Source organism: Equus quagga, chromosome 4 (assembly GCF_021613505.1).
Source record: "Equus quagga isolate Etosha38 chromosome 4, UCLA_HA_Equagga_1.0, whole genome shotgun sequence".
NCBI classification, from domain to species: Eukaryota; Metazoa; Chordata; class Mammalia; order Perissodactyla; family Equidae; genus Equus; species Equus quagga.
The window spans coordinates 117,053,737-117,081,317 of record NC_060270.1 but is presented as its reverse complement, the minus strand read 5'-3'; the positions used below and the strand labels follow the sequence as shown (position 1 = coordinate 117,081,317).

The 27,581-nt window shown below is 38.6% G+C and overlaps 1 protein-coding gene across 1 annotated transcript; it reads right to left on the bottom strand.

Moving 5' to 3' along the window:
* Nucleotides 1–1,208: 1,208 nt before the first annotated feature.
* On the bottom strand, nucleotides 1,209–27,346 carry PLEKHA3 (pleckstrin homology domain containing A3). Its single transcript, XM_046657721.1, has 8 exons — nucleotides 26,730–27,346; nucleotides 22,281–22,397; nucleotides 15,865–16,020; nucleotides 13,568–13,704; nucleotides 11,911–12,075; nucleotides 8,991–9,034; nucleotides 7,087–7,202; nucleotides 1,209–4,434 (listed from the first exon to the last, which is right to left on the bottom strand). Exons 1-8 carry the CDS (start codon nucleotides 26,767–26,769, stop codon nucleotides 4,307–4,309), a joined length of 903 nt encoding a protein of 300 aa, XP_046513677.1. The 5' UTR covers nucleotides 26,770–27,346; the 3' UTR covers nucleotides 1,209–4,306.
* Nucleotides 27,347–27,581: the final 235 nt, after the last annotated feature.

Genomic DNA, 27,581 nt, shown 5'->3' with positions numbered 1-27,581 from the left:
ATTGAAAGACTCCCCCAAGTTGAGTACCCATCAACGTGAATGAACAAAGACCCACACATCATCGTGAAATGTCAGGGGTAAAGACAAGCTCCTAAAAGCTTCTTGAGTGTGAAACAGGTCCCGTGTAAAAAGACGGTTTCAGAATTTTCACAGGACTCATGAATGCCATAAGATAATGGAGCACAATTTCTTCAAAATTCTGAGGGAAATATAATCGTGACATAGACTCAAAGTAGGTCCAAACTACCAATCAATCAAGAGTACAGACATTTTCAGATCTGTAAAGTCTCAAAATCTTTACTTCTCATGCACTTTTTCCTAGGAAGTTTTTTGTGGTGGATACACTTTAGCCAAAAAAGGGCAGTAAATGAAGAAACAGGAACTCACAGGATCCAATAAACAGGAGATCCAATATGAGACTAAAAAACAAAGGGAGACCAAGAATGACCACTGAGCCATGCTCAGGCCTGGAGAGCAATAATCCAGATGGCAGAAGATGAAAACTGGAAGAAATGTCCCCAAAGGACAAAAAAAAAAAAAAAAGGAATTGATATTATCTGATGTTTTTGAGCGTTTAAGTCTTTGGATAGTTATTGTGATAGATACATAAAAAATTAAGCAAATTTTAAAATCAGGCAATCCTTAATTCCAGGAAAAATAAGGTTCTAGTAGAAAGGAAATAAGGATGGTTCACCACAGGGTTCAGCAGTGATACATTTGTATCTACTGATTTAACAAAAAGTTGTGATGAATCTATATTGGGAGGGGTGGGGGAGGGAGGGATATAGGAAAAGTAAATCCTTCCTGCCATAAAAGGAATTCAAGAAATCATTTCCGAAATTGATAAATCAAGAAAAAGCAGTATAACATATTTTCAAACAGGAAGGTAAATACTGGAACAAACCACCAAGAGCTGAAAGTACTTGTCTCTGGGGCGCTAAGTTGGGAGGAGGGGCAACTGCTTTTCATTATAAGCCTTCTAGTTCTATTTGATTTTGTTAATGATATGCATGAATTACTTTAGTAAAAACAAGCTAAATTTATAAAAAGAAAAGAAGGGGCTGGCCCAGTGGCAAAGCCATTAAGTTCGCGTGCCCCACTTTGGCGGCCTAGAGTTCGCCAGTTCGGATCCCAGGTGGGGGTGGACCTAGCACCACTTGTCAAGCCAGGCTGTGGCAGCATCCCACATAAAATAGAGGAAGATGGGCACAGATGTTAGCTCAGCAACAATCTTCCTCAAGCAAAAAGAGGAAGATTGGCAAGAGATGTTAGCTCAGGGCCAATCTTCCTCACAAAATAAAAGAATTTAAACTTACAAATTTAGTATGAATTCAAAGAAAGGAGGATTGGGGAACTGCAAAGACATGAAAAGGAGCCCTATGTACCAGCTACAATTTACTTAACCCCCCAGGGCTATTAAAAGAGAGACCTCCCCCTCGAAGGAGCTCCTGCACCTAACCAGGCTTTCTTTCAGGCCACGACTCTCCCTCTGCACCAAGTGGCAACAGCAAGTCTCAAAGGACAGACCCAGAGGCACTTCATTTAATAAAAGAAGTAAAGGATTGGTAGAGTCCAAATTACTGAGATAATATATATGGGATTAGTATAAAGAGTAGTGTAATATTACAAGGATACATTTCCTGAGATCTCATGATGATTTCTAAACACCAAATGTAATAACACATAGTGAAAAACTACAATTCAGGGTCAAAGGTTCCATGGCAACTGTGGAAATGAAGATTCTTTACCTCTTGCCATGGAATTTAAGTTTAAGCAATAGTGTCCATTTCTGGACTTGCCCTGATTGAAGATAACACAATAATTCAATATGATAATAACAACGTTCAAATTTGGTCCATTTACAAAAGAACTGTCATCAAGTCGCTTTAATCAGGGAGGCCTGCGATTTCCACACAACAGAAACCAGGCACTTGAAAAGAAAAGCAAGCACTGGTTTTGCCTAGGAGATCACTGATACACCAACAGTCTCCACATTTCTCAATAACCCCACGGCCTAGACAAAGCAAAACAGGAACAAGCAACAGTGACACACTACAGAAAATCCCGACAAGCGAAAATTCTTACAGAATTAGTCTTATTTGGTTCATCTTTTTCTTAAAATTCAGAAAAGCCAGGCACACTTGAAATTACACAGGACTCCTCAAAATGCAAGGTTCCCTGAAGCTTTAAAGGTTGCTTCATGCTACCAATTCACTGATCAAAATCTGGATAGAATTCAAGATACATTTATATCCCCTCAAAAAAAATGATTTCACAATGTGTGAAAGGGAAAAAAAGTGGCTCCAAGTCACAATAAAAGCCATACTGAGGAATCTAGCAAAACTGTTCAAAGCACCTGTTTCAAGGGGAAAAAAATGATATGAAACAGAAATGACTGCATTTTATTTAAAAAAAATATTTATACAAAACTGTTCAGGAACTCATCTTTTTGGATAAAGCAATAGAAAACAGATTTATTTTCCATGAGTTCAAAAGCTTGTTAGGGTGTTTTCATTATAAACCTATCAGTTCAAAAAAAACTACCAGAAAAACTCCCCATGAGTAGCACCTTGACCTTCATGGTCTTATCACTACATAAGTTCTTACTACCAAAAAAAAAGAAGCAAAAAATCTGATTACTTGTTCAACATGAAAACCTACCACATTATCAAACTTCTTATTTTCTCAAGTTAGACATATGAGTACAATATATGAGTAGAAAAAGCTTCCACTTAATATAGTCTAATGACCTGTGTGCTATTTAAAATCACAAATACTTTAAGTAGCATACAGTTTCTCTAAATGCATTTTAATGTAGATAATTATTTATGTCCATTTTAAACCTAAGAAAGAAAGCTTATAATTACAGATTTATTTCAGTAAAGTAAATATCAAATGTTAACTCTTAAAAAAAGAGTCCCACACAAACTTACAAGAGAAATTTAAAGTGAAATAAGCCACATTATTCTAAGCTCATAGGCAACAAAACTAAAAACATGCCTCATTTGTGTATTCACTATGAGGTCCAAATATACAAACAAAATCAAAGCAATAAAGAACACTATTAGCACTTGATAAAGATTAGACAGAATATCAATAAATGTAAAAAATACAATGTATTATATGATGAGTTTGAATGCAAAAACCACATATTTATTAAACATATGATTAACTTAAAAACACCAAACCAGTTTGTTTTAAAGTGCTCCTCATCCAAGACCTTGGACAAAACTGTCACTCTAAAGTGAATTTTAAAAAAACAGCTTACAAGGCAAACACTGACAATAGCTATGGACAGGCACTACCAACAAATGCTGTTTGTTCTTTAATTAAATAATGCCATTCTCAAGTGATGTAGAGCAGTCGCCTTGACAGAATTCCTTTTTTGTATAAATATTCATAAATAAAAAATGTCCCTAGATATTCTAAAGAGCTGCTAACATTAATACCTTACAACAGCAGCTTAATGTCTATTTTAGGAAAAAAGCACTAAAATCCTCTTCCATTGAAAGTTGTTTATTTCTCTGGTGTAAGTGAGCAAGGTCACTACAACATTAACTTCTATTCTAGAACCATGAAAATAACAATGTATACACATCTTAAATTTGGTAGGTCATAAACGTTAGGATGTAATCATGTTTTGATGCAACAGAAAAATAAATAAATAAAAATTAAATACTTTAACCCAACATTTGGTATTGACAAATCAGTAGTGTCAACTTCATGTATGAAGGACAGCACAGTCTGGTGTTTTAAAAATCCTCAATGTCATGGCATTTGGGCTAAAATGTTTAGAATATTAAATGTTTCCTTTTTGCTTAAAGGAATACAATACAATCACCATCAAGCTGCTATCGTAACTCATTTTTAGCTGGGGTACAGTGACCATTTGGTCCATGGCACAAGTTACACATATCACACTTCTGTCAAACTGAAAACTTATGTTTATAAGATTTCATGTTTATCAGCTACAATACACACTGACTAAGCTGTCAGTCCCTCACAGTTTTTTATAAAAATATCTACATTTGTCCTTATGAATGTCAAAATGTTACACTATCATTTGTTTAAAAAAAAAAAAGATGCACATTCATACCGTGAAGTTATTAGGAAAATACTCTTGCAAATAAACTATATAAAGATAAAATACACTTCAAAGGTATGTGGGTTGTTTTTGTTTGTTTGTTTTACAATATTCTATAAAGTGCAGAGAAATCCTAAGGGAAAAACTACTCCCTATAACATAGTTTAATTACAGCAGCTTTTGCATAGCAATACTTAGAGGAAGTTGGCCACTTCCGTTTCCTCAGGAAGAGAAGGATGGAAGAGGATCTTCCGAGCCAGAATTTTTTTTGGCCATAAGCCTGCTTTCTTCAGGAATGGGTGCTGAAGCCAAATCTCCATTAAGTGTATTTCTTGAACAGTGAACAGGTCCTATTAAGAAATTGATTAAAAGGTTAAACATCCTATCAATATTAACTCGAGTCCTCTCTGAAAGAACATTTTAAGTTTCCTATTCAGGGACGTGAAATTCCTTTAGCTTCCTGCTCATTTTTCAGTTGTTTCTTTAACAGAGAAAAATCTAACTTTTCTACTACTGGCAGTCATAGGAGAAACTTCAGAGTTCATGAAACAAATTATGAAACTACTTAAAGTAGAGATATTAGTTTTGTTCATTGCTAGAACCATGGTTGGCACATACTAGGCAGCCGGTAAATATTTGCTGAATTGAATTTAGTCTTTCTTAATTAACTATTGCTTTTTCAGCTTGATCGTTTTAATGCTGTTAGCACCCTCCTTGTTTTCTAGGCAAAGAAACCAAGACCCAAAAAAGGTTGCACGCCTACCCCAAGATCACACAATTAGTAAACGAACTAGGATTAACGTAGGGCTTGCTCTTTTCATCACAAGACTTTCTGAGCAAAGCTGACAAGGTACCTCACACTGAAAGTTCCCATATTTCCATTTGGAATGCAACTCACAAAACTTATCACCACAGTTGCAAGTGAACACAGCTAAACACACTGGCATGGTCCTGTTCCAGGGCAACTGGACTTTTATATGTACATATTATATGAATTTAACATGAACATCTATTACTTTATAATTTTTAAAAATCTAGTTGATAAAAAATAGAAGCAGCTGCATCCCCAAAGGAAAAGAATATTTTGGGATAAAGACTTTCAACTAAGACTGCCAATTGCAAAATATGTACTTTGTAAGGAAGAGCACTAATTCAATCTCTGCTTTGTCAACCGAAACACTAAACTTTAGGATAAACAGAAGGAAATCTAAGGATAAAACTTCTGACCAGCCTACACTTACCAATTTTAAAAATTTCTAGAGAATTGAGGTATGTGTATGTATATAAATATGTATGCATGTGTGTGTGGGTGTGTGCGCACGTATTTGTGACTAGTTTTGTTATACTCCGTAACAGCTAAATTGGGGAATGCTAAATCGAATAAGGCATTTACACTCAGATCTTATGAAAACTGTTTTCAAGAATTTAGGGCCAGGGTGCATAAAAGAGAAGAGAGCTAAGGAAAATGGCTGGCTTTAAAAAAATTAATTTCGCTATCACAAATCAAAATGATTCCCTTAGAGAAAAAAAAGCAGTGGCATCTAGAGAAAAGTACAAGGCAGCATAAAGAACTCCTTCATGAGCTCTGGATTAAAAGGGTCATATATAAAAGGCAGAAAGAACAAGGTGGATCAGAATGCATATTACCTGCCTCCAGTGACATTTCTTCCCCATACCTAACCTGTTTAACCTTCTTTCTCTTTTCCTTATCTCTTCCAAGTTGTACTAAATTGGTCAGGAAAGTTTCTTTCTCCCTCTCCTACCCCACATCATCCCTTTTCCTTCCTTCATTTCTTTACCCACTGTCCCAACTTCAATTCAAAATCATAGTGAGCACAGAGTAGTGCTCTCTATCAATACAGAGATGATTAGTTCTGTAAGGAATATGGGCATAAAAAAAAAAGATGCTGTCACCTTCTGAAGATCTGAAAATGACCAACAGTCCCTTTTAGAATCTCCAACATCTTCATGAACCCTACATTCTCCTCTAATCAAACCTGTTCAACCTTCTGGTTAAGAAAATAACTCTATTTTAATCAACATTTTCAATATATTCAAATACTAGAAATCCAACCCATTGTTTTGTTCCCTCTCAGTCATACTATGAATTAGCTCAGCTGTTCTAGGCAATCTAAAGAATCTAACCACCATTCATCATGTCATTTACATAAGGGAAATAAAATCTGTGTTCCAAACAACTGACTTACAAATGAACTCTTAGAACACGATCTGCTCCCTAAAGAAGAACAGTATGTAATTTCTATCCTGTATGCTTCATGAGCAATAGTAAAGACTTTGAAAAGCAAAAGTCTATTAATGGGGTTGTAATAATAAGACCATATTTGTGTTCACTGGAAATCATGGTCATTACTGTCTAACTAGATATTCTGACATACTTAGGAAGCTTTTTCCCTAAAGCGAAAAATAATTAAATTTTAACATAAATCACAAAAGCTTCCCTAAAGTATTCAATTGCAGTAGGCTGCCTCTTTAAAAAATAAGGGAGAAAAAGGTGCAGGAATAAATGCTACTATAATTCACCACCACCACCAGAAAAAATTATTCTCCTTGTTCATTACAAATTATTTAAGTAAAAAGGCTGATTTTTTTTCTTTGAACTTAGAACTTGCCTTTATTTTCTCCTAGAATCCTACCCACAATTCATGCTTTCTTCTAAAATGTTTTTTAAACGCAAACATAGTGAGAGCAGAAGATTACTAAGAGATTACTAAAATACAGTAAGAGTGAAAGATTTTGATATTATATATATAAATCTCAGATAGGTTACTCACAAAGAGATATTCAGCACTTCGTTAATAACTAAGCTGTTTGCAAGAGGATACATGAGCTTCTGTTGATTGTATGCTGTTTGCTTAGCTCTGAATTAAGAAATTAATACAAGGGCAAAGTACAGCATTCACTGTCAGTATCTTTCACTTCAACAATTACCTAACAATTTTGCTAAAAAGGCCAAAAGAAAAGACAGAGTCCCTCTAACTTACTATCTGGGTCTTCATGAGGAATATCGTTACAAGAGTCTGTATCTGAGTAGGTTCTACGGCGTCGCTGGGAGAGTCGGTGAAGTGTAGACACTGGTTCCTTTATAGAGTGGCTACTCCTGCAAATCACATAAAGAGCACTAAATTGTAAGGCCTTAAACAAATGAAAACACCCTCAAATGGAGTTTTAAATGACTTCTCTTTATTTATTTATTTTTAAAGATTTTATTTTTTTCCTTTTTCTCCCCAAAGCCCCCCAGTATATAGATGTATATTCTTCGTCGTGGGTCCTTCTAGTTGTGGCATGTGGGACACTGCCTCACTGTGGCTTGATGAGCAGTGCCATGTCCGTGCCCAGGACCCAAACCAACAAAACACTGGGCCGCCTGCAGCAGAGCACACGAACTTAACCACCTGGCCACGGGTCCAGCCCCTAAATGACTTCTCTTTAAAATGAAAGAGGAACTATTTTTATGCCCTAAGTTCTATTTTAGCAATATTCTACTCCTTCAGAGGTCAGGCCAGAAGCAAATCAAATCATTTAGAATATGGTAACTTAGAAGTTACCAGATTCTGGTAAATCTGGTAATTTAGAAGCTGGTTGGTAACCTGGAGAATATGGCCTCTGAGCCCAACAAATGGAAAAGGCGTACAATGAAGAAGAAGCGACTTTTATAGAGGACAGTCTAGCTAGACAGTAGACATATCAGATGATTAACAAACATTTGAAAACTAAAAGTTTTGGATTTCACAAGTGCATGTATGCACTGTCAATCCAATCTGATCAAAAACGGCAGAGTGAAGGGCATGGGCAAGTGGTTTGGGAACATGCTAGAGGCCGACTTGCTGACAGTAGCAAGAGCAGATAAAGATGGCAAAAAGAAGGCTAGAAAAACTATTTTAGAAAATCAGAAAACTAGAAAAATCAGTCTAAAAATTTAAACATAGAAGCAAATCACCACCAGTCAACAGCACCTTGGCTACCACTGTATGACAGCCCAACATTACTGCTCTTAAAGACAACCTTCATTTATCAAGAAAAAATAAAGTTTTAGAATTCCTAATATATCTTATTAAATATGGTAGAAAGGATAAAATACAGTTTAGAAAAATTTCTATCATAAAAATAAAAGTTTGTCAATTCAGTTACTGAAACTCTTCAATCCCTGAAGGTTGGATATGTACGTCACTGGACTCCTCTAAGCACATGACAGTTCAGTCAAAGATCACATAATCATCAGAGGAAAAAAAAGTGAGAAAACAACAATAAGGGCTCAGTTAGAACTCAGTTAGCATTTATTAGAGAAATAAATGTTAATGTCACTATAACTTCATCACTTTCCAAGGAACCAAGTAAGACAACCAAGGCAACTTAAAAAAATATTACCTACCAAGATAAAAACCACCTTAATAGCCTGGGATGTTGGCAAGTTCTATCTAGAAGGTAAATTTTTCAAATGTGTTGATAAGAATATATACTTTAAAATATCAATTGGTTTTTCTCTCTTTTCAGCAAGATCTTTAGCTCCTAATAAAACAATTGTTGAACATAAATATATGATGCTATAAAAAGATACAGTAAATGAACCTAAGCTCGTCTGGAGCCTTGATACATCAAAAATTGATTTCTATTAGCCATCATTTGATATAATTTCAAACACTGAAAAAAGGTACAACAGCTGGCCAGGTGCTTCCCTTGTTGGTTAATTTAGTCACTCACTTTTTTCTTTACTGACTACCTACTGGGGCCAGGCCCAGTACTAAGCACTAAGAGACAATGCTGAACAAATCAGAACCAGATTCTCTCCAGAGTTTACATTCGACATCACTTTAGGTTAAAGATCCAAAAAATTCCCTAAGCAGGTATCATTTTAAGAGACGTTAGTCAAAAGAAAACGTTATTTTACCTCTCTGAACTGCAGGAACCAGGGTGGCTGACAGAACGCTTCATCTAGAAATTTAAAAAGAAAATGAGCATAATCCATATGTCAAACAGAATAAGGTAGCTCTAATATATTATTATCATAATTAACATAAATTTACTCAGAGAAAAGGATGGCTGGCCAAAAAATTTATTTTTCACAGATTCAAGTAACAACATCATTAGCACAATGTCTAGCTTTTTCCCTAGTAACCATTAACTGGAATCTTTCTCAACACATCCCAAAAACAAGCTGGATCCTTTTCTCAATACTAAAAACCAAATCCTATAGTTTATGTATATCTCACATATGTGTGTATGTAAAAATATAAAAAATAGTTCGCTTAACTAGTCCAAAAAAAAAATCACACTATTTGTGATAAAAAGGAGTATCTAGCAAGCCAGAAAATATTCTAATAAATGTCTCTCTCTTTTTTTTAAAGGGCAGGAATAGAGTCTGGTAGCAAAGCTTCTCTTTACCATTCATTATTCAGGTAGCTGTTACACAGATGTTGTAAAGTGTGGTTTTTGTGGAAAACGGCATTAATAATTCAAGTCGTTAAAGAACTCAAAAGAACCCTAAGCCTCAAATAAGTTTCTAAAACATATACTTAAAATACAAATAAATAAATAAAATGAGATTAAGCACAGCATTAATAAATATGACAAATACTAAAAAAAATTCAGAAGATCCAACTACTCCACCAAAAAAATAGAAAGAGGCAGCCAAGTAAAACAGATTATTTCAACGTTTAACAAGGCAGCAAAAAAGCAAAGTCTATACTAAAGCCTCAAAATGGTTGTATACATAGGGGCTCAAGAGGCTTACAAGTCCAAGTCTAAAACCTGTGTTACGTAAATGGCTTCTACATTTGTAACGTGAGCCACCAGTTGCTCTGAGAAATCCCAGCTAAAATGATAAAAGTTATGACCCATCCAATTTGCAGTCCAGGGGACATCTAATATGACTGACTAAGAGACAACTGGACATTAACATCTCCTTTAACAGAAATCACTTCCTTTAGGATTACTCACCCAATGACATCCTCACTACAATTATCACTCAATCTGTGGATCAAAATGACAATTGTTTGAACTTCCAAGATGGTTTGAAATATAACTGAATGCAAGTTAATTTTAAGAGGGCCACAATGAGACTAACTATATAAAATGGTTATAAAAATCAAGTTAATTTTGGAATTCTCAAACCTTTCAGCTTTATTTTTCATTTACTCATGTTATTAAAAAAAAAAAGACTTTCCCATGAAGACTGTCTAACCTTAATTTCCGCACTATGTGTCTCCAGAATATTTGCTTTATGTATGAAGTAAAATGGCACAGCAAGGGAAAATAAGAGGTCTGTAACTGATATTTCCTAGATTAACTTATCAGGTTTACTGTAATGTTTCTACTGATAAAGGTTTTTGGTTTAAAAGAGATAGTTATTACAGTTTCCTATACATAAAATATACATACGACCTCTCTGGACTACAGAGCATTTGTAACAGAAGGCATTTTCCTCAGAAGTTCAATGCAAAAACAAGGCAGGTCTGAGGTGTTTTTATCGTATTTGGCTCTATAAAGTACACCTTAAAAAAAATAGTGTACCCTTTGTATATCAACCTCAGGAACATAGCACTATATACCCATCTTAACTATATGTGTTATTTAACAGTTCACAGTATATCTACAATTGTTCTAAAAAGCAACATTGTCAAACCGTGTTCTACTGACTACCACAGTCCTGTGAGATGTATTCAAAAAGGTTCAAAACAAAAAGGGTTCAACTGTCAAATAAATTCCAGAAACATTGCATATCACCTCTCCTTCTCAGAGATTCATAATACATTTCAGAATAAAAGAGGTTGTAAGAAATCCTATGACAGAGAAACCCAATTCGTTTAAGTTAACCTAGCACTTCCCAAACTAAGCTGGCCATACAACTCATTCCCATGGTACACCTCTCAGAGGACACTCTTAGTCCATCATACACTGATTAGAAAACAATGACCTTAATAAAGTTAGGTAATAATCTTTACTAAATCTCATATAACTAAATTTGCTGGGGTAAGTAAGAGAACCTAGCAATAAGTTGTACCCTATTCTTTCTTCCAGCAAATAAGACCAGGTAATTACTAAAATGGTAGCCAGGTGGCATTTTTCCTTTTATAAAAGGGCTCCTGAAAACAGTTTGATGAAAAAAATGTAAAGTCGCATCAAACCGTCTCTCACCTGTGAGTTCCCCACAGCATGTTAGAGCAAGTTTACTGGCTCCAAAAGGACCAGGAATCCATCACCGCCCACAAAGAGTACTTGTTCAGAGTAATCAGAAGGTAAGAAACTAACGTTAAGCATCTAACATTAAATAGGTCAAATCCTTCGCAATGACCTCAGATGTATGAGACACTTTATTTTACAGATGAAGCTCAAAATGAGGTCCAGAGAGATTAAGGAACTTGCCTACTCAGAGGGTTCAAATTCAAATGCTGACTACAAAATACTGTTTCTCTTGTAACATGTTGTTTCAAATCCCTTACAACTCCTTTAAAGATTTGCTTAATTTTATCCCCTTGTGGGTAAAACGTCACCCCACTGTGATGTTTTTATCAAGCAGAACAGTACCCTCCAATCTTTTTCATGCCACAGCATCCACAGAGCATTATAATATCTTCCTGGCACACAGGGGTAAACAGCACAGCCCCTCCAGGTGGAGGGGCTCAGGACGTTGGCACACGCTGACATGCTGAGCCCACCCGCTGAGAGGCTCCAATACAGAATATGAGTATAATCCAAATAAATTCAATCTATTGACTATTTCCCTCCCACTGCCAGTTTCAACCCTTAAAAATAAAAACAAAAACAAAACCGCATGCAACATCACTGGAAGAAAAACAAGAAGTTCCAACCATTTGAACAGGAGAAGGTGACACAGGAGAAACTAAGGGATCCGGATGGGACAGCTGAAACATCTCAGGTTTAAACTTGGCATTCGCTATCTTCACACACTCCTCAAGGGTTGTGATGAATGTATTACACGTGGCACTAAGCAGAGAAGAGGCTTCATTCATGTTCTGAAAAATTACACACACAGAGTTGAACAGACTCACACACAACTATGTGGAATCATGTACCACCTTATCATCAAGTAATGAAACATTATCTCCAGCAGACACCTACTAGGTTATGGTCAATCTATTTAAAATACACTACCTTAGAAAATTACAGCAACACTTGCATAAGAAATGTCTGTCTCTCAGATAAACAATGAAGGAAGTTAGATTCCAAGAAAAAATATTTTGCATTAAAAACAAATATCATATTGAAAAACCATGTACAAAAATTTATCTTAGATAAACCTAACCTAAAGAGTAAACTTCTATCAGAATTCTGAAGGTGGTCACAGCCGTGGAACACCCTGAGAGTTACTTAGGGTCAAGTATAATTCATGTCTACCCCAGACCCATTCTCCCACTTCTTCCTTGGTAGAGTAAAAACCTCAATCTTTTTTTATGGAAGTAAAGTGTCCCAACCATGGAGGATGAATACAGACTGGTCTAAGCCAGTCATGGCTATTGCACAACTTTTCATCAAATATTGATTTCTCCTAGTTTCCTTTGACCCAGACAAAAAAGATGATGAGAAGTCTGCTGGGAAGTTTCTGGGATTTTTGTTCCCTGGTAAGAGCCAAGGACAGCAAGTTGAAGTCTCTCTCCACCCTGGCTAGCCCACTGCCTCTTGCCTCTGCGTGATCTTGGCAGTCACCTTGAAGCCTTTGGCATGAGGAGAAAAACCCAACAGGCCAAGAATGGCAGTGTGGAAGGATGAAATAAGCCTGGACCCCTGATTCTATCCCTGAGCTGCTGGAGCAAATGTGAGGGCCCCTACCTCCAGCTAACTTGTGGTGAAACAGTAAGTACCCTTGGGGTTTATGCACCTGCAACCAAACATGACCTATCTCACACAAGATTCTTCCCCAAAGGAGAGATGAGAAGATTTCTTGTCCCACTTCTCCCAAATTAGGCAAAATGGGACTGGGAACCATGCTGGCCTTTCACTTGGAGAGCAGTAGGACCCACTGGTAAGAGTGAGCCTGTTTCATAGGCAGATCCTAGAAATCTGAATTTTGACTCCCACATTCTTGTTCTGAGGATTTTTTTTTTAAGTTATTTCATAAAGCTAAATTACCAATTCTCAGTAGCTGAAGCTAAGACCTTATTACCAAAAGAAAGGGAATAGCAGTTGTCCAATGAATTCATGCAGTCAGCCTGGAGAACAGAGCCTAGAATGCTTCTTCTCCACCCCAAACACCAAATTATCAATAGGCTGCAAAGATAGGCCCTGACTTCCTGGAGAAAAGTGATACTTCCTGCTTTACTCTGGCTGCACAGACATAATCTAGAAGATTCTACTGATTTCCAGATACAGAGTCTGCAGTAGGGAGAGCCCAGAATAGCTGAAAATAACTCATTTTGAAAATGCTTCTCTGTCATCTCATGGGAAGAACCTCAGCCCCCAGTGTAGTGGAAAGCATAAACAGACATGAAAGGATCATTTTTGCTATACCTCTACGCTGGGAGATGAATGGTTCTCATCATGGTGAACAAATTCCTGGATTGTATGAACTTGCTGCATTAGGAGGTCACAGTAGAGGCGAAGTTCAGACATTTTGGTTTTCAGAGATTCACTGGTTTCACTTATTTCTGAAAGGAACATATATAAACATTCAATTAGATCGTTCTCATATTCTCTGAGCAATACAACAAAATGGAATAATTTAAAAGTAAGGGAAAAGATATAAGTACCTATAGCTTAAAAAATGTGAGACCTTAGAAATAGGATACAACGGCCCTGAGTAAAAACCCTCTCTTTAGATTACTGGAAAAAAAATGGGAGTCATATGTCTAACATGAAGTTTAGGCAGACTAACTTCCAGACACAGGGTGATGACCCCTGGATATTTTATACAAGGTAATTGCATTCTATTACTCATCTTTCATTTGAAAAGTGCTTATATTTCTTCTTTTGTGAATTGCCTTTTCTTGTCCTTTACACATTTTTCCAGTTCTGATATTTGGTGTTTCCCTTAATAATACACAAGTTGATAATTTATAAAAATTCTTATGCAGTAAAGATAATCTTTCTTTTGTACTATATGCTACAAATACTTTTCCAGATCTGTCAGCTTTCAGATTTCTTTACTGTATATTTTGACATACAAAAGTTTTTAATTTTTATGTAGTTAAAACTATTGTATATAAATATTTATTTCCTTCTGTTCCTTTCATAACTTCATTTTTATACTATATTGTTTTCAGAAATTTTTTATTAAGAGTTTACTTTCCTTTCTTTAATATCTCCAGACAGACTAAATATCCAGCCATAATCTCAGCCACTCATTTACCAATACCTTCTAAACTAGAAGTGTAAACAGAAGAGGAAGCAGGGGAAATATGCCTCTCCATATTCCCTGAGCCTGTGGCACCGCTTTGTGGTACTAGCCACAAAGCCACTTTACACAGAATGGACCCAACCAGCTCTATCTGCCCATCTGATCTAACCGAAATTAATTTCTACTCAAACTTAAGTCCAGTCCTTCTTTTTTCTTAACCGAAGAAAAACTAATACACAATAAAATTTACCATTTTAACCATTTGTGAGTGTACAGTTTGGTGACATAAAGTACAACCATCACCACCATCCATCTCCAGAACTTTCTCATCTTCCCCAACTGAAACTGTACCCATTAAACACTAACTCCCCATTTCCCTCTTCCCCTAGCCCCTGGCAACCATCACTCTACTTTCTGTCTCTATGAATTTGACTACTCGAGGTATCCTAGACAAGTGGAATCATACAATATTTGCCTTTTTTGATGGGCTTATGTCATTTGGCATAATATCTTTCAAGATTCACCCATACTGTAGCATGTGTCAGAATTCTCTTCCTTTCAAAGGCTGAATACTATTCCATTGTATGTATATACCATATTTTGTTTATCCATTCCTCTGGCTCTGGACATTTGGGTTGTTTCCACCTTTTGGCTATTGTGACCATCCATTCCTTCTTATCCTACCCTAAGCCATACTCTATCCATGAGGTTCTTTCATATATTGGTACAAATTGGTATAAATTCAATCCTCAGACTTCATTTTTCAATATCCATAATTTGGTTGCTTCCATTAATTTAAATAACTTCTATTGCTTTTCAATTATAAAAGTAATACATGCTCAATAAAAAACTTTGGAAAATCAAAGAAATATAGAAAAGAAAAATGAAACAACTGCAATCTCACTACCAAGATATAAATACTGTTATTATTTTCACATTATATCTGCATATAGTGGAACTATTTCCATAAATTATTTGGTTTGCTTCTGATTGTTATTTAATCCTTTTGATAGGCAAATATATGTCATGATAAAGTCAAAAGGTACCAAAGGGTATACAGTGAAAAGTGTATCTCCTTCCCACAAATTCCCTTTCCAAGGGTAACAACTTGACCAATTCTCACATATCTTTCCTGAGCTGGCCAATGAACGCATATGTAATTTTGAATCCTGCTTTTTTCAATTATCATTTAACCTTGTATATTTTCTCACATCATTAAAATTCCTTTTAAACATTTCACCAGCTACATAATATATCAGCCTATATTAGCCCATAGTTTACTGAACCATTTTCCTAAATTTAAACCTTTGCATTGTTTAAAATTTTTTTTACTATGATGAACATCTATGTATGTAAATCTTCTTCAACATTTCTAATTATTTCTTTAGGACAGATTACTAAAAGAGAACAGGACAATTTACATTAATGTTTAAGAAAATATTCTTACCACAAGGGAAAAGTTTATAGTTACCTTTTTCTTTTTTAGTCCTGGTATCAGTCAAACACGCTTTGGAGCTCCCCAGAGCAACCAGCCACCTCTGTCTCTCAGCCGCATTCACCGCCTTCATGTAGAAATGCTGCTCTCCTGGAATGATTAATTCCATTCTTGTGTTGTCGGCTGAATGGACTGTGATGATAAACACAGGGGGAATACAGTCATGGATTTAGTAACTTGGGGAGCATCAAATCAGCACTCTTACACAGTATCAGATGTTCCAAACACCTAAAACAACATACTATGATTCAAGATGCAGGCAGTGCCGCTCCCAAAGAGGCTATCAGGTGGCACTCTCCAAACCACCCTCTCACATATAACCAGGCTGGCAGTAGTGCCAAAGTGGCGGTAGCATATGAAAGCGAAAACAGCAACAAATTAACTACTAAGAAGTGAGAAGTAAGAACTCCCTTCCTTGGGGCACCTGTACCACCTTAAATACATGTGCACTGTCACACATCACACGTTTTTCCCTGATTTCTTTGAAAGGACAGTGTGCTTTTGTATCCCCCAAGCCTAGGACAGTGTCTGGCCTACAGAAGCAGCACACTAGATGGTAACTATGGCAGCCTTCCATTGGAACAGCAATCCTCAAGTAACGGGCATATCATAACCACCTGGACAGCACGTGCATTTTGGAGACCTTCAGCTCTTCCCCTCCACCCTCCTCCTTTCCTATACTTGCCCCCCTTGATACGCTGACAAAATATAACTAATCAAGAATTATTCTGAGCCAATCCTAAATCTTTTTTGTAAGACTAAATTTGTGTTACATTGTCATTAATCAACAAGACTTTACTCAGGTCAGAGCAGTGCTGATAGAGGGGAAGACAGAGGAGGAGGAAAAAAGGAGTCTTTGCTCTAAAGAGCTGACAATCTGACCAAGGAAACAAAATTACACACTAAAAGTAATCAAAACACGCAAATGTTGAATTCCTTGGTGCAAAGATTTCATGCGTAATTATAATGAGAGAAAGGTAAGAAGCAGCAGGAAATAAGCCTTCAAGGAGAAGGATTTGAAGACAGCAGGATTTGGTTAAGAGAAAAACTACGTAAGAAAAGGCTTAGATGAGGAAATAAACATAATATGTACTGAGGAAATCAGGAGACAGGCTAAATGGAGCCTTGTAGTATATTACAAATGATATTCATAAATGGACAAGCTGAGTGGAGCCAAATTACGAGGGCCCCAGAAAGTCTGGCAGAAGCCCTACTTCACTTGATTAATTACCGAAAATACTAACCAGATGCTCTGTGCTCTATGGCAAATAAGTAGCACAAAAGCTTTGCTATCTTATTATTCTACTTATAGAGGCCATTCTTGGGTGTAGATAGTGAAATATATAATCATGCAACAATCAATGATGAGTACAAAAGACTTCCAGGCTAGGATAAAACCACTGAAATCCCACAGCTCCACAAGTAACTCTTTTCTGCTATTTGCTAGTTCTAGTGAAAGCACCAATAGCTACCTGAAAAGAAACAATGCTTTAATTTCCAACGATGTTGCTACAAGATGAAACTAAAATAAGACGACTCATTTTCAAACATACCAGAATTTATGTATCAGTCAAGAGTTGTCCCCTCCAAACTAGTCACCTGAGAAGGCAACAAAATTAAGAACAATGCTCCCAAAACATTAAGTTTCTGGGAAGAAATGGACAAGACTTCTATATGCAAAACTGCAAAACATTACTAGAGAAATTAAAGACCTAATTAAATACAGGAATATACCATGTTAATGGATCAGAAGACTCAATATTGTCAAGAATACAATTCTCCCCAAATTGATGTATAGATTCAATGCAATGCCGATCAAAATTCCAGCAAATATTTCTGGAAATTTACAAGCAGATTCTAAAATGTATAAAACGCAAAGAGCCAATGATGGTAAAGACAATCCTGTAAAAGAACAAAGTTAGAAGACAGACTATCAGATACTAAGATGTATAAAGCTAAAGAAATTAAGACAGTGTGACATTGGCTCACGGATAGAAAAGTAGGCCCATGGAACAAAAGACAGTCCAGAAAAACCCACATATAGTCACTCGCTTTGTCACAAAGATGTCCCTACAGTGCAATGGGTGGAAGGTTGCTCTTTTTAACAAATGGTGCTCAGTCAACTGGATACCTAAATAGGTGAAAAATGAGTCTTGACCGCTACATGACATAATACATGAAAATAAATTTTAAATCAATCACAGACCTAATTAGAATAGAAGGTAACACAAGATTTCTTAAGTGGGACACAAAAAGTTCTAAGCAAGAAAATTGACAAACTGGACTTTATTGAAATTAAGAACTTCTGTTCATCAAAAGATACCTTTAACAGAATGAAAATGCAAAGCACAGAGTGGGAGAAGATATTTGCAATACAAAAACTCCTTCAGATTATATAAAGAACTCCTACAAACTAATGTGAAAGATAGCCCAATTTAGAAACCGGGCCAAAGACCTGAAAAGGGACTTCAAAAGGAGAGGATGTTCAAATGGCTAATTAATATCTGAAAAAACACTCAATATCACTAGTTACTGAAGAAATGAAAGTTAAAACCACCATGAGATACCATCATATACATTAGAAATATTCAAAGTCTTAAAACAGCTAATACCAAGTTTTGGCAAGGATGCAAAGCAAGTAGAACCCTCATACTCTGGTAAGTGTAAAATAAATTGGTACAACTACTTTGGTAAACAGCTGGGCATTATCTGTGACAAAGATTCTCTCCTCTATCAAAGTTCAGTCAGCCTCGTCTGGGCCCCATGCTTGACCAGGCCCAACCTTGGGCTTCCATCTCTGTCTTTGTAGAGTCTAATTTTAGCAAGAATCCTGCTAAGTCAGTTTAGTCAGAATCCCCCACCCTCAATATCTGATCACCCTCAATATCTAAGCAAATCCTTGAAATTTTCCCACCATTCCCCAGGTAATATCTGATCACCTTGGCCTGCCTTTAGCAAGAATCCCGTTAGGTTGGTTTAACCAGAATCCCCCCTTATCCCTGAAGTTTCCTCTTAATAATTTTCTATCCACTGATCCTCCCTCTCTGCTTCTTGGCTATAAATTCCCATTTTTCCTTGTTGTAGTCAGAGTTGAGCCCATTCTCTCTCCCCTCCTGCAAAACCCCATTACAGCAGTCCCTATACCTATTGTGACAAACCTGTATAAAAGTGTGCCTTACTGTTTTTTGGTTTTGTTTTGTTTTTTTGGTGAGGAAGATTCACCATGAGCTAAAATACATTGCCAATGCTTTTTTTTTTTTTCTTTTTTTGCTTGAGGAAGATTAGCCCTGAGCTAACATCTGCACCAGTTTTCCTCCACTTTATATGTGGGATGCCTCCACAGCATGGCTGATGAGTGGAGTAGGTCCATGCCAGGATTCAAACCCACAAACCTGGGTTGCCGAAGCAGAGCATGTAGAACCCCAACCATTTGGCCACGGGGCCCCTGCCTTATGGTTTTAACAAGTGTCAAGAATAATTTTTTCTTTAATATCTGTTAAATTTAAATGTATGAATATTCAATGCCTCAGCAATTCTTCTCCACTTCTACATACTATCATTCCTTGCATAACAATGTTTTGTCAATAACAGACCACATATGTGATGCTGGTCCCGTAAGATTAGTGCCACACAGGCTATGTGTGTAGTAGGTTATACTATCTAAATTTGCCTAAGTACTGAAGGGGAGGAAGAAATTTTCCTCTACCCTTCTAGGTATAGCTGGTCTAAAAAATAAATTGACATGAGACAGATTAACAGGAGAAAAACAAACAAAAGTTTAATAAGATGTATCCATAGGAGAAACCCAGGGAAATCACAGAACTCGCCAAAATGGCAGAAGCCCTCATCTTAAATGCCATCCTCAGCTAAAGACAAAAGATGTTGCGGGGTGGGGAGAGTCTAAGCTTCAAAGGGAAGGAAGGTCTTCAAAGGTAGGTGAAAAGAAGCAAAGGTTTGGAAAACAAGTGTGTGTTTGACATTACAGAAACAGAAGAACACAGAGGGGAAGTCAACAAACAGGCTTATCTAGGTTCCTCCCTGTCTACCATCTAGTTCATATTATGCTAAGGTGACAGCTGGTTTCCTGACACAGCTTTTTTTAATCTGAATTCTTTCAGGCAGTTAAGGGGGAGGTGAGAAAAAAAACTTTGAGTCTTTTATCTCTTAAAAGTAATCACCCTAAAATAATCTTCATGTTAAAAAGACACATTATTGGGGTGGCAAATCTTGTTCCCCTTCAGCACCCTCTATGATGTTCACACAATGACAAAATTGCCTAATAATGCATTTCTCAGAACAAATCCCCATCGTTAAGTGACGCATGACTATATATACAGAACAGAAATGAATATATATGTTCAAAAAGAAATATACAAGAATGTTTATAACAGCTTTACTTATTATAATCCCAAAATGGAAAAAAAAAAAAACTATCAATACTAGAATGAATAGCCAAATTGTGGGATATTCACACAATGGAAATACTATACATCAATAAGAATGACTGAACTACTGTTATACAGAACATATGAATTTCACAAACATAATGTTGAGTGAAAGAAGCCAAACATACTAAAAAATACTGATTTATTCCATTTATAAAATGTTCAAAAGCAGGCAATACATATCAATGGTGATAAAAGTCAGACTAATGGTTACCTTCTAGAAGGATTAGTGGTTAAGAAGACATGATAATATAGCAGCATCTGGGATGCCAATAATATTCTAATTCTTGATCTGGGTGGTGGTTACACACGTGTGTTCACTTTGTAATCATTCTTCAAGCTGAATATTTAAGATTTCTGCCCTTTTCTGTATGCTATTCTTTAATAAAACGATTACTTCAAACAAACACCAACAAGAAAAAATGCCGCCATGCTTAAAAATATTTTGGAATTGCCTTAAAATTCTGCCACTAACAGTCTTTGAACTTTGAATACAGTTTGATTTCTGACTCTCATCAAATCTCATTTGGAATCAAATCTAGGAAATGAGACAAAACCATCACTTTTTTAAAGAATAAAAACTCACACTTTGTGTCCTTCTTGTGTGATTTATAAAAACAAAATACAAAATTACACCCCATATATTTCAGGGAACATGCAAGTAACAACACACCAGGCTGAAGTGTCTCTCTATCTATATAGCCATGATCCCTGGTAGGGGTTTAACATTCACTCCTCTAGTGCTTTAGTTTTTTCTTTCAATTCTCTTGGAAGAATTCAATGCTTTTCATTATCATTTTGGCTGATCTCTCCCACCTACCTCCACCCCATACACACAAATGAATCAAAGGTCCATGAAGCCTTCCTTCATGAAAATTACAGCATGACTTATTGCTCTATTTCTCCCTTTTGGAAGAGCACAGTATGGAAAGGGAGGGGAAGGGTAACTCTACAACAGAGAAACTTGAGTTTCTACCTCAGCCAGGTGGTCAAGGTTAACACCAAGGGTGATGTGTCATATTGACAGCAGGTACTCTTTCTTTTTTTTTTCTTTGAGGAAGATCAGCACTGAGCTAACTACTGCCGATCCTCCTCCTTTTGCTGAGGAAGACCAGCCCTGAGCTAACATCCATGGCCATCTTCCTCTACTTTATACATGGGACGCCTACCACAGCATGGCCTCTACAAAGCGGGGCCATGTCCACACCAGGGATCCGAACCGGCAAACCCCGGGCCGCCAAGAAGCAGAACATGCGCACTTAACCACTGCGCCACCAGGACAGCTCCAACAGCATGTACTCTTGATATGATGTGATGGGAATGGCACTTTACCTCTGTGGTCTTCCTCTCTAAAACCCATAACCCCAGTCTAATCATGGGAAAAACAAATCAGAAAAATTCCATGAGAAGGGCTCCCTAGAATATTCCTGACCAGTATTCCTCAAAACTCTCAAGATCACCAAAAAAAAAATGAAAGAAAAGGAAAGGAAAACATCCCTAACACCCAGAAGAGCTTATCTCCGATTCAGCAAAGAACGAGAGTTTACCACTCTAACTTCACACTCTATAACAACGCTACAGAGCTGGCCTTGTCATCTTTAGAGCTCAGCTTCTAATCTTTACAATTCCTTTCCACAATGAGAATGAAAGAGAACATCTGTAGACTCAGTATGGACACTAAAGTGGCATCCACAAGAAAGTGTTTTTCAAGTCCAAATTGGAAGACTAGCACTAGTATTTTGGATTTTGATTCAAAGTAACTTCTAGAGGGAGAAATATCAAAACTGCGCTTAACAACGCTAAGTGCCACTCCTGACTGCTAAGGAAATAAATGGTATTAGAAGACACCCACTTGGCTAGAAATGCTTTTTTCCTCTTTTTGGAGTATGCTGAAGAACCCTTTACCTACCTAACTTCAAATTCCTCTAATTCCATATATTCACTTACCTTTAATTTCACAGACTGCCATCTTTATACTTCCTTTGCTCCCTTTGCAAACATCATCTTGTGAATCATAGTAGGACAGGATTCCATTATCTAAAACAAACCAACGAGGCTGCCAACCTACAAACATTATAAATAACAAAAGAATAATTAGGAAATAAATTACTTTCATCACATAGAAAATTAAGATTTCAAAACTTGCCATCCAGGTTGTTACTTGGCTCTAAAATACATTCTGACAATGAAATTTTTAATGGTCGAGCTTTGCCCAAAATGTTCGTGCATCAATCTCCACTTTCTTGGGATAGATTTCTGGAGAAATCTCTAGATCAGCATAAATATGGGCAGTAATACCCATATTATTCTGGCTCACAACCTTCTCATTAACAACCAATAAGACCCATCCTCAATAAGAGCCCTACACAGGGTGCAACGTAACTGCCCCTTTTCCTAAAAGAGAACAGACTTGGGTTATGACGTAATGGAAAAAGCAACAGAAGACATGGATTCTAGCCCCACCTTTACTATCATTCTTTAGTTGGATAACCTGGGACAAATCTTTTCATTTCAACAAATCTCAAAAATTCCCAGTCTCCAAAATGAGCAGATTGAACAAGACGACCTCACAGGTGCCACCCAGCCCTCTAATTCTGCAATGTGACCTTCCCCTCTCTTATAAAATACGTTGCCTAAGCAAGCTCCCCTGCACACAGTGAGTGCTGAATGAATTCCAGTCTCTTACGCAGTAGCTGCACACTCTTTGGAGAGGGTAAGGATTCCCCACTACTCCTCTCTCCTTGCCCTGCTGGTGCACAGCTCAGGCAGAAATGCTGGGAACAGTAATCGTTCATTTAATTACTATTTATTCAGTGGCTGGAGTGCACAACTATCACAGACTTGACTTCAAGGCAAAGCTGGGCATGAGGATGACGGCTTTCCTCGGAACCCAACTCGCACTCTTGCAGGCCAAACTCGGTGTTCCCTGAAATCTTATGGAGCACGCTACTAATTTACAATAGTTCACTGATTAATAACACAGTGACCATGCTGGAGGCAGTGTGACTGTCCTTGTTCCTTCTGTGACTATTAAATCATAATTCAGCCTGGTCACTTTAGACACAGCCTGCTATGGGACTGATCACTTCAGCTTTTCCAGGGCCAAACAGTACCAAGACAGTGGCAGATGGGCAAATCATTCTTACACGCTGATACAGACGCAGGACTCAGCTCCCCAAAGGGCTTCACCGGTGACACTTTTGAAATGACAACACTGAGTTATCATAAAAAGGTTAAATTTCACAGCAAGGCATGTCATAATACAGGTCAGAAAGATGGATATCCAAAATAATTAAAACAAGTTTCGGGTGCTTGGAAAATTCTTCTTACCAAGCACTATATTCCCTAACGAGGCCCAGCAAATTAGAAGGTAAGTTCTTTTGGTGCATGAACTTTATCTCATTCATCACTGCATTCCCTGCACCTACAATGGTGCCTGACACATAACAGGTGCTAGAAAAATGTTATTTCTCAAGTGACTGAATGAAAGAATGATTAAATACCAGAAAAGCGGGATATGACATATTATCCATGAGAGTACAGATGTGCAGGATATCTATGAAAGTATACTGTATTGGGCATACACAGAAATAATGAAAACATTATCTTTCCAAACACTAATCACTTTGGCAAACAAACAAATTATAAGCAGAGAGTAGTGAAAATATACTCCTCCACCCTGGATCCAGCATGCCTATAGGACAAATTATGATTTTTAAGCCTATATTATTGTAATTCAATATTTTTTTTTTTTTGGTGAGGAAGATTGGCCCTGAGCTAACATCTGTTACCAATCTTCTTCTTTTTTTTTTGGCTTGAGGAAAACTGTCCCTAAGCTAACACCTGTGCCAATCTTCCCCTATTTTGTATGTGGGATGCCTCCACAGCATGGCTTGATTCGTGGTGTGTAGGTCAGCACCCAAGATCTGGGCCCATGAACCCAGGGCCACCAAAGCGAGTGGGCAAACTTAACCACTATGCCACCAAGCCAGCCACCTCAGTATTTCTCTAAAACAAATATTGCACAAAATGTTTCATTTAAAATTTGTAGCAACTTGAAAGGTGACCGTGGTTAAGTACATTAATCTAATTAAGTCTACTAATTATCTCTACACACCTTTTTGAAGAAATATTTAGTACAACACTCTCTAATTGATTCACACATATATATAACAGAGGGCTATATCTGTGAAAAGATTCATAGGTATTCCCTTTTTTAAAATTCTTTTTTAAAAAATACATTCTTTTTATCTCAAACTACCAATTCTACTGAAATCCTTATTCTCTACAATGGAGTCTCAAAGAACACTGTCATCAAACTGGAGGCTTCCTTAAAGATCACTTAGTATGAACAGCTGTTCATCCCTCTGACCTAAGATGAATTAAAATTAATAGTCAGCATGCCACTGAGCCAAATTTAAATTTTCAAAATGGAATTTTTCCAAACAAAAGATTTCATTTCAGCAAGCTTCAACATCGCATACTAGCAGTTAACTTAAATGCTCTGTAAAGATGAAAACCTTAAGCACATGTGGTTAAAAGCTCAGCCAGCCGGTGCTCAGTGCCACAGGAGATTCTGGGGAAAGACCCGCCACCAAGACCACATTTCGCTCCAGGGATAAATCATGACTCATCTCAGTAATTGCCCATTGCTCCGGGCTACGCATAAGTGGTTCTGCCCACATGACCTCCCAATCACTGTGCTTATGAACAAGTTTGCAATGAAGTGATCATTTGTGTCTCAAAGCCCAGGAACTACTGTCTTAAAGTTAAGAGAACATCTCAACTAAACGGTATAACTGTTCTCACAACTGCCCCAATGAAAATGCTTAAAAACTATTTACCTCACTTTTTAAATGTTTCCTGTTAAAACATATATTTATAGGAACAAATTGTTTGACTTTTTTTTTTTAGATTGGCACCTGAGCTAACAACTGTTGCCAATCTTTTTTTTTTTTTTCCCTGCTTTTTCTCCCCAAATTCCCCCAGTACATAGTTGGGCATTTTCAGTTGTGGGTCCTTCTAGTTACGGCATGTGGGACATCGCCTCAGCATCGCCTGATGAGTGGTGCCATGTCCGTGCCCAGGATGGGAAGGAGTGAAACCCTGGGCCACCGAAGCAGAGTGACCGAACTTAACCACCCGGCCACGGGGCCGGCCCCTGTTTGACATTTTAGTTCAAACAAAATAAAACATCTACGTATCATAAATGTTAAGCATTTGCTGCTATAAATCTGGCTTTGGCGTTCCAATTAACAAAAAAAATAGAGGCCACTGTAGCTCAGTAGTTATGCCTTAAAGCGTTTACGTGCAGATTTTGCACAAGGTCAGATGGACACAAGATGACTGCATTTACTAAGGGGGTCAATACTTTTGGCAGAGTGAATAAGTGGGCAGCAAGTCAAGATTTGCTTATTGTACTGGACCAAGAAATGTTTGCTATTTAGTCTTATTTTAAACCCACTCCCTTTCCTCTAATTTGGTGAGATCATAGAATTCTGGAGATGGAAGTTACCTTCAGGATAAACTAGTTGATCACCCTGGCCTTATCAGATTGAGATCTTGAGAGGCTGACTTGTCCTTACAGTTGGTTGATGACAGAGATGGGACTACAACTGATTTAAGGTTTTTATTAAAGCCAGGCTGTTGGTGCTGGCTCTTTAGTGCTGGTCTCTCATTCCTACAGAAACACCTAACTCCTTGGAGTTTTTCCTTCTAACCTACTTCACGGGTGAAACTGACTTGCCTGCCCCACTTCTGTGTATTGCGCTTTCTTCCACCTTTTCTCACACACTTAACCTGAATCCCCCAACATAAGGGCACCTCATTGACAACCACCCCCTAAGGGAATAGTATATGGGGACAGCTTCCAAAATCATGCCTGCTACACTCTAACAACTTCAACAGGAGAACTTTGAAAATGAACCACGTTGCTAAGGGAATTAAAAGAAATACACAAAAAATTTCTTAAAATTAAATCTTGATCTTAAAAGGTCCATTACAGTCCTATAACTGGACAACTCAGTTATGAACAAAATACTGAATTAAGCGTGAATAAGGACAGAGATTGCGACAACACATGTACAGGGACTAGGAATGGTTCCGGAAGCTACAGGAGGAAACAGAAGTATTATGACACCGGCAAAAAAGCGATAGGGACACTTCCCACCCTCGGGAAGGTGCGCAGTCTCGAACTGTCCTCTGCAGAGGCCAGACGGGCTCTAGCCAGGGACAGAATGAGGGCTTAAGCTCGGGAACCAAATAGAGCCGACTCGCTGTGAGGGTCCCCGCGGGCCAGGGAGAGGGAACGGAGCCCCTGACCCGCCGTCTCCGCAGCCTCCCCGCCTAAGCCGCCCAAGCCCTCCCCGCTGCCCCCACGCGCCCGAGCCCTCGTACCTGTGAGATAGTTGGTCCACTTGTACAGAACCCCCTCCATGCTTCAGAGCCCGGCGCCGCGCATCCTCCCGGCCCGGCGCCGGCAGCGGTGATGGAGTAGGCGCTGAGCCTGGGCAGCCCCTCCCGGCCCGCCCCGACCCTCCCCGGGCGCCCCCAGCCGGCACCAAGCCGCCGTCCGCCCGCGCGCGCCGCCGGGACGTGGCGGCCCTTAGAGGCCGGGACGGCGGCCGCCGCGTGGAGCTGGGGGGCCGCGAGGTGTGGGCTCAGGCATCCCCGGGCAAGCCGCCGCGGCGGCGAGGGCGACGGCAAATTCGCGGCCGCGGTCGGCCTCCCGTTGGCGCTTCGGCGGCCCGGCTGCTCCCTCCCGCGCCTCAGCGCTCCCTCGTCCGCGCCCGCCTTCCTTCCCCCCGGGCTCCCCGTTTGTTTTCATTGACCCCGACGTCGCTTTCACTTCCTGGATGAAAGGGGCCGGCTCGTCCCGGGAAACCCCTCCCCGGCGGCGGGGCTGGAGGAGCAGGCGCGGCCTGCCGCCCCGCCGCGGGGCTGGAGGCTGCGCGCGGAGGGCGGGCCGCCCGGCTCCCCACCTCTTCCCTCAGGCCCTCGGCCGGCGGGGCCGGGGCTCGCCGCTCTCCTCCTGGCCGCCGAGGCTCGGACCCATCATCCCCCGGGGCCGAGGCCTCCGGGCCCCAGACGGGCGCGCAGCCTGGGGCCGAACGAGGACGAGCTCCCCGCGCACTCGGCCCGCGGGCGCTGTTTTAGGCCTCTCAGGTTTTCTGAAAACTAAGCCCCGGGTCCTTCCGGCGGTTGTTTATTCAAAAACACAAAACTTCCTTTTTATGTGTGCTTCGTTTC

Bases quoted from the DNA above. Each gene is read 5' to 3' on its own strand.
- PLEKHA3 (XM_046657721.1), bottom strand. From the start codon at position 26,769: ATGGAGGGGGTTCTGTACAAGTGGACCAACTATCTCACAG. The intron at 22,398-26,729 runs GTACGAGGGCTC...TAATGTTTGTAG, and splicing joins GTGGACCAACTATCTCACAG to GTTGGCAGCCTCGTTGGTTT. The intron at 9,035-11,910 runs GTTGGAACTTCT...TTAAATTTCTAG, and splicing joins CACCTTCTCCTGTTCAAATG to ATGAAGCGTTCTGTCAGCCA.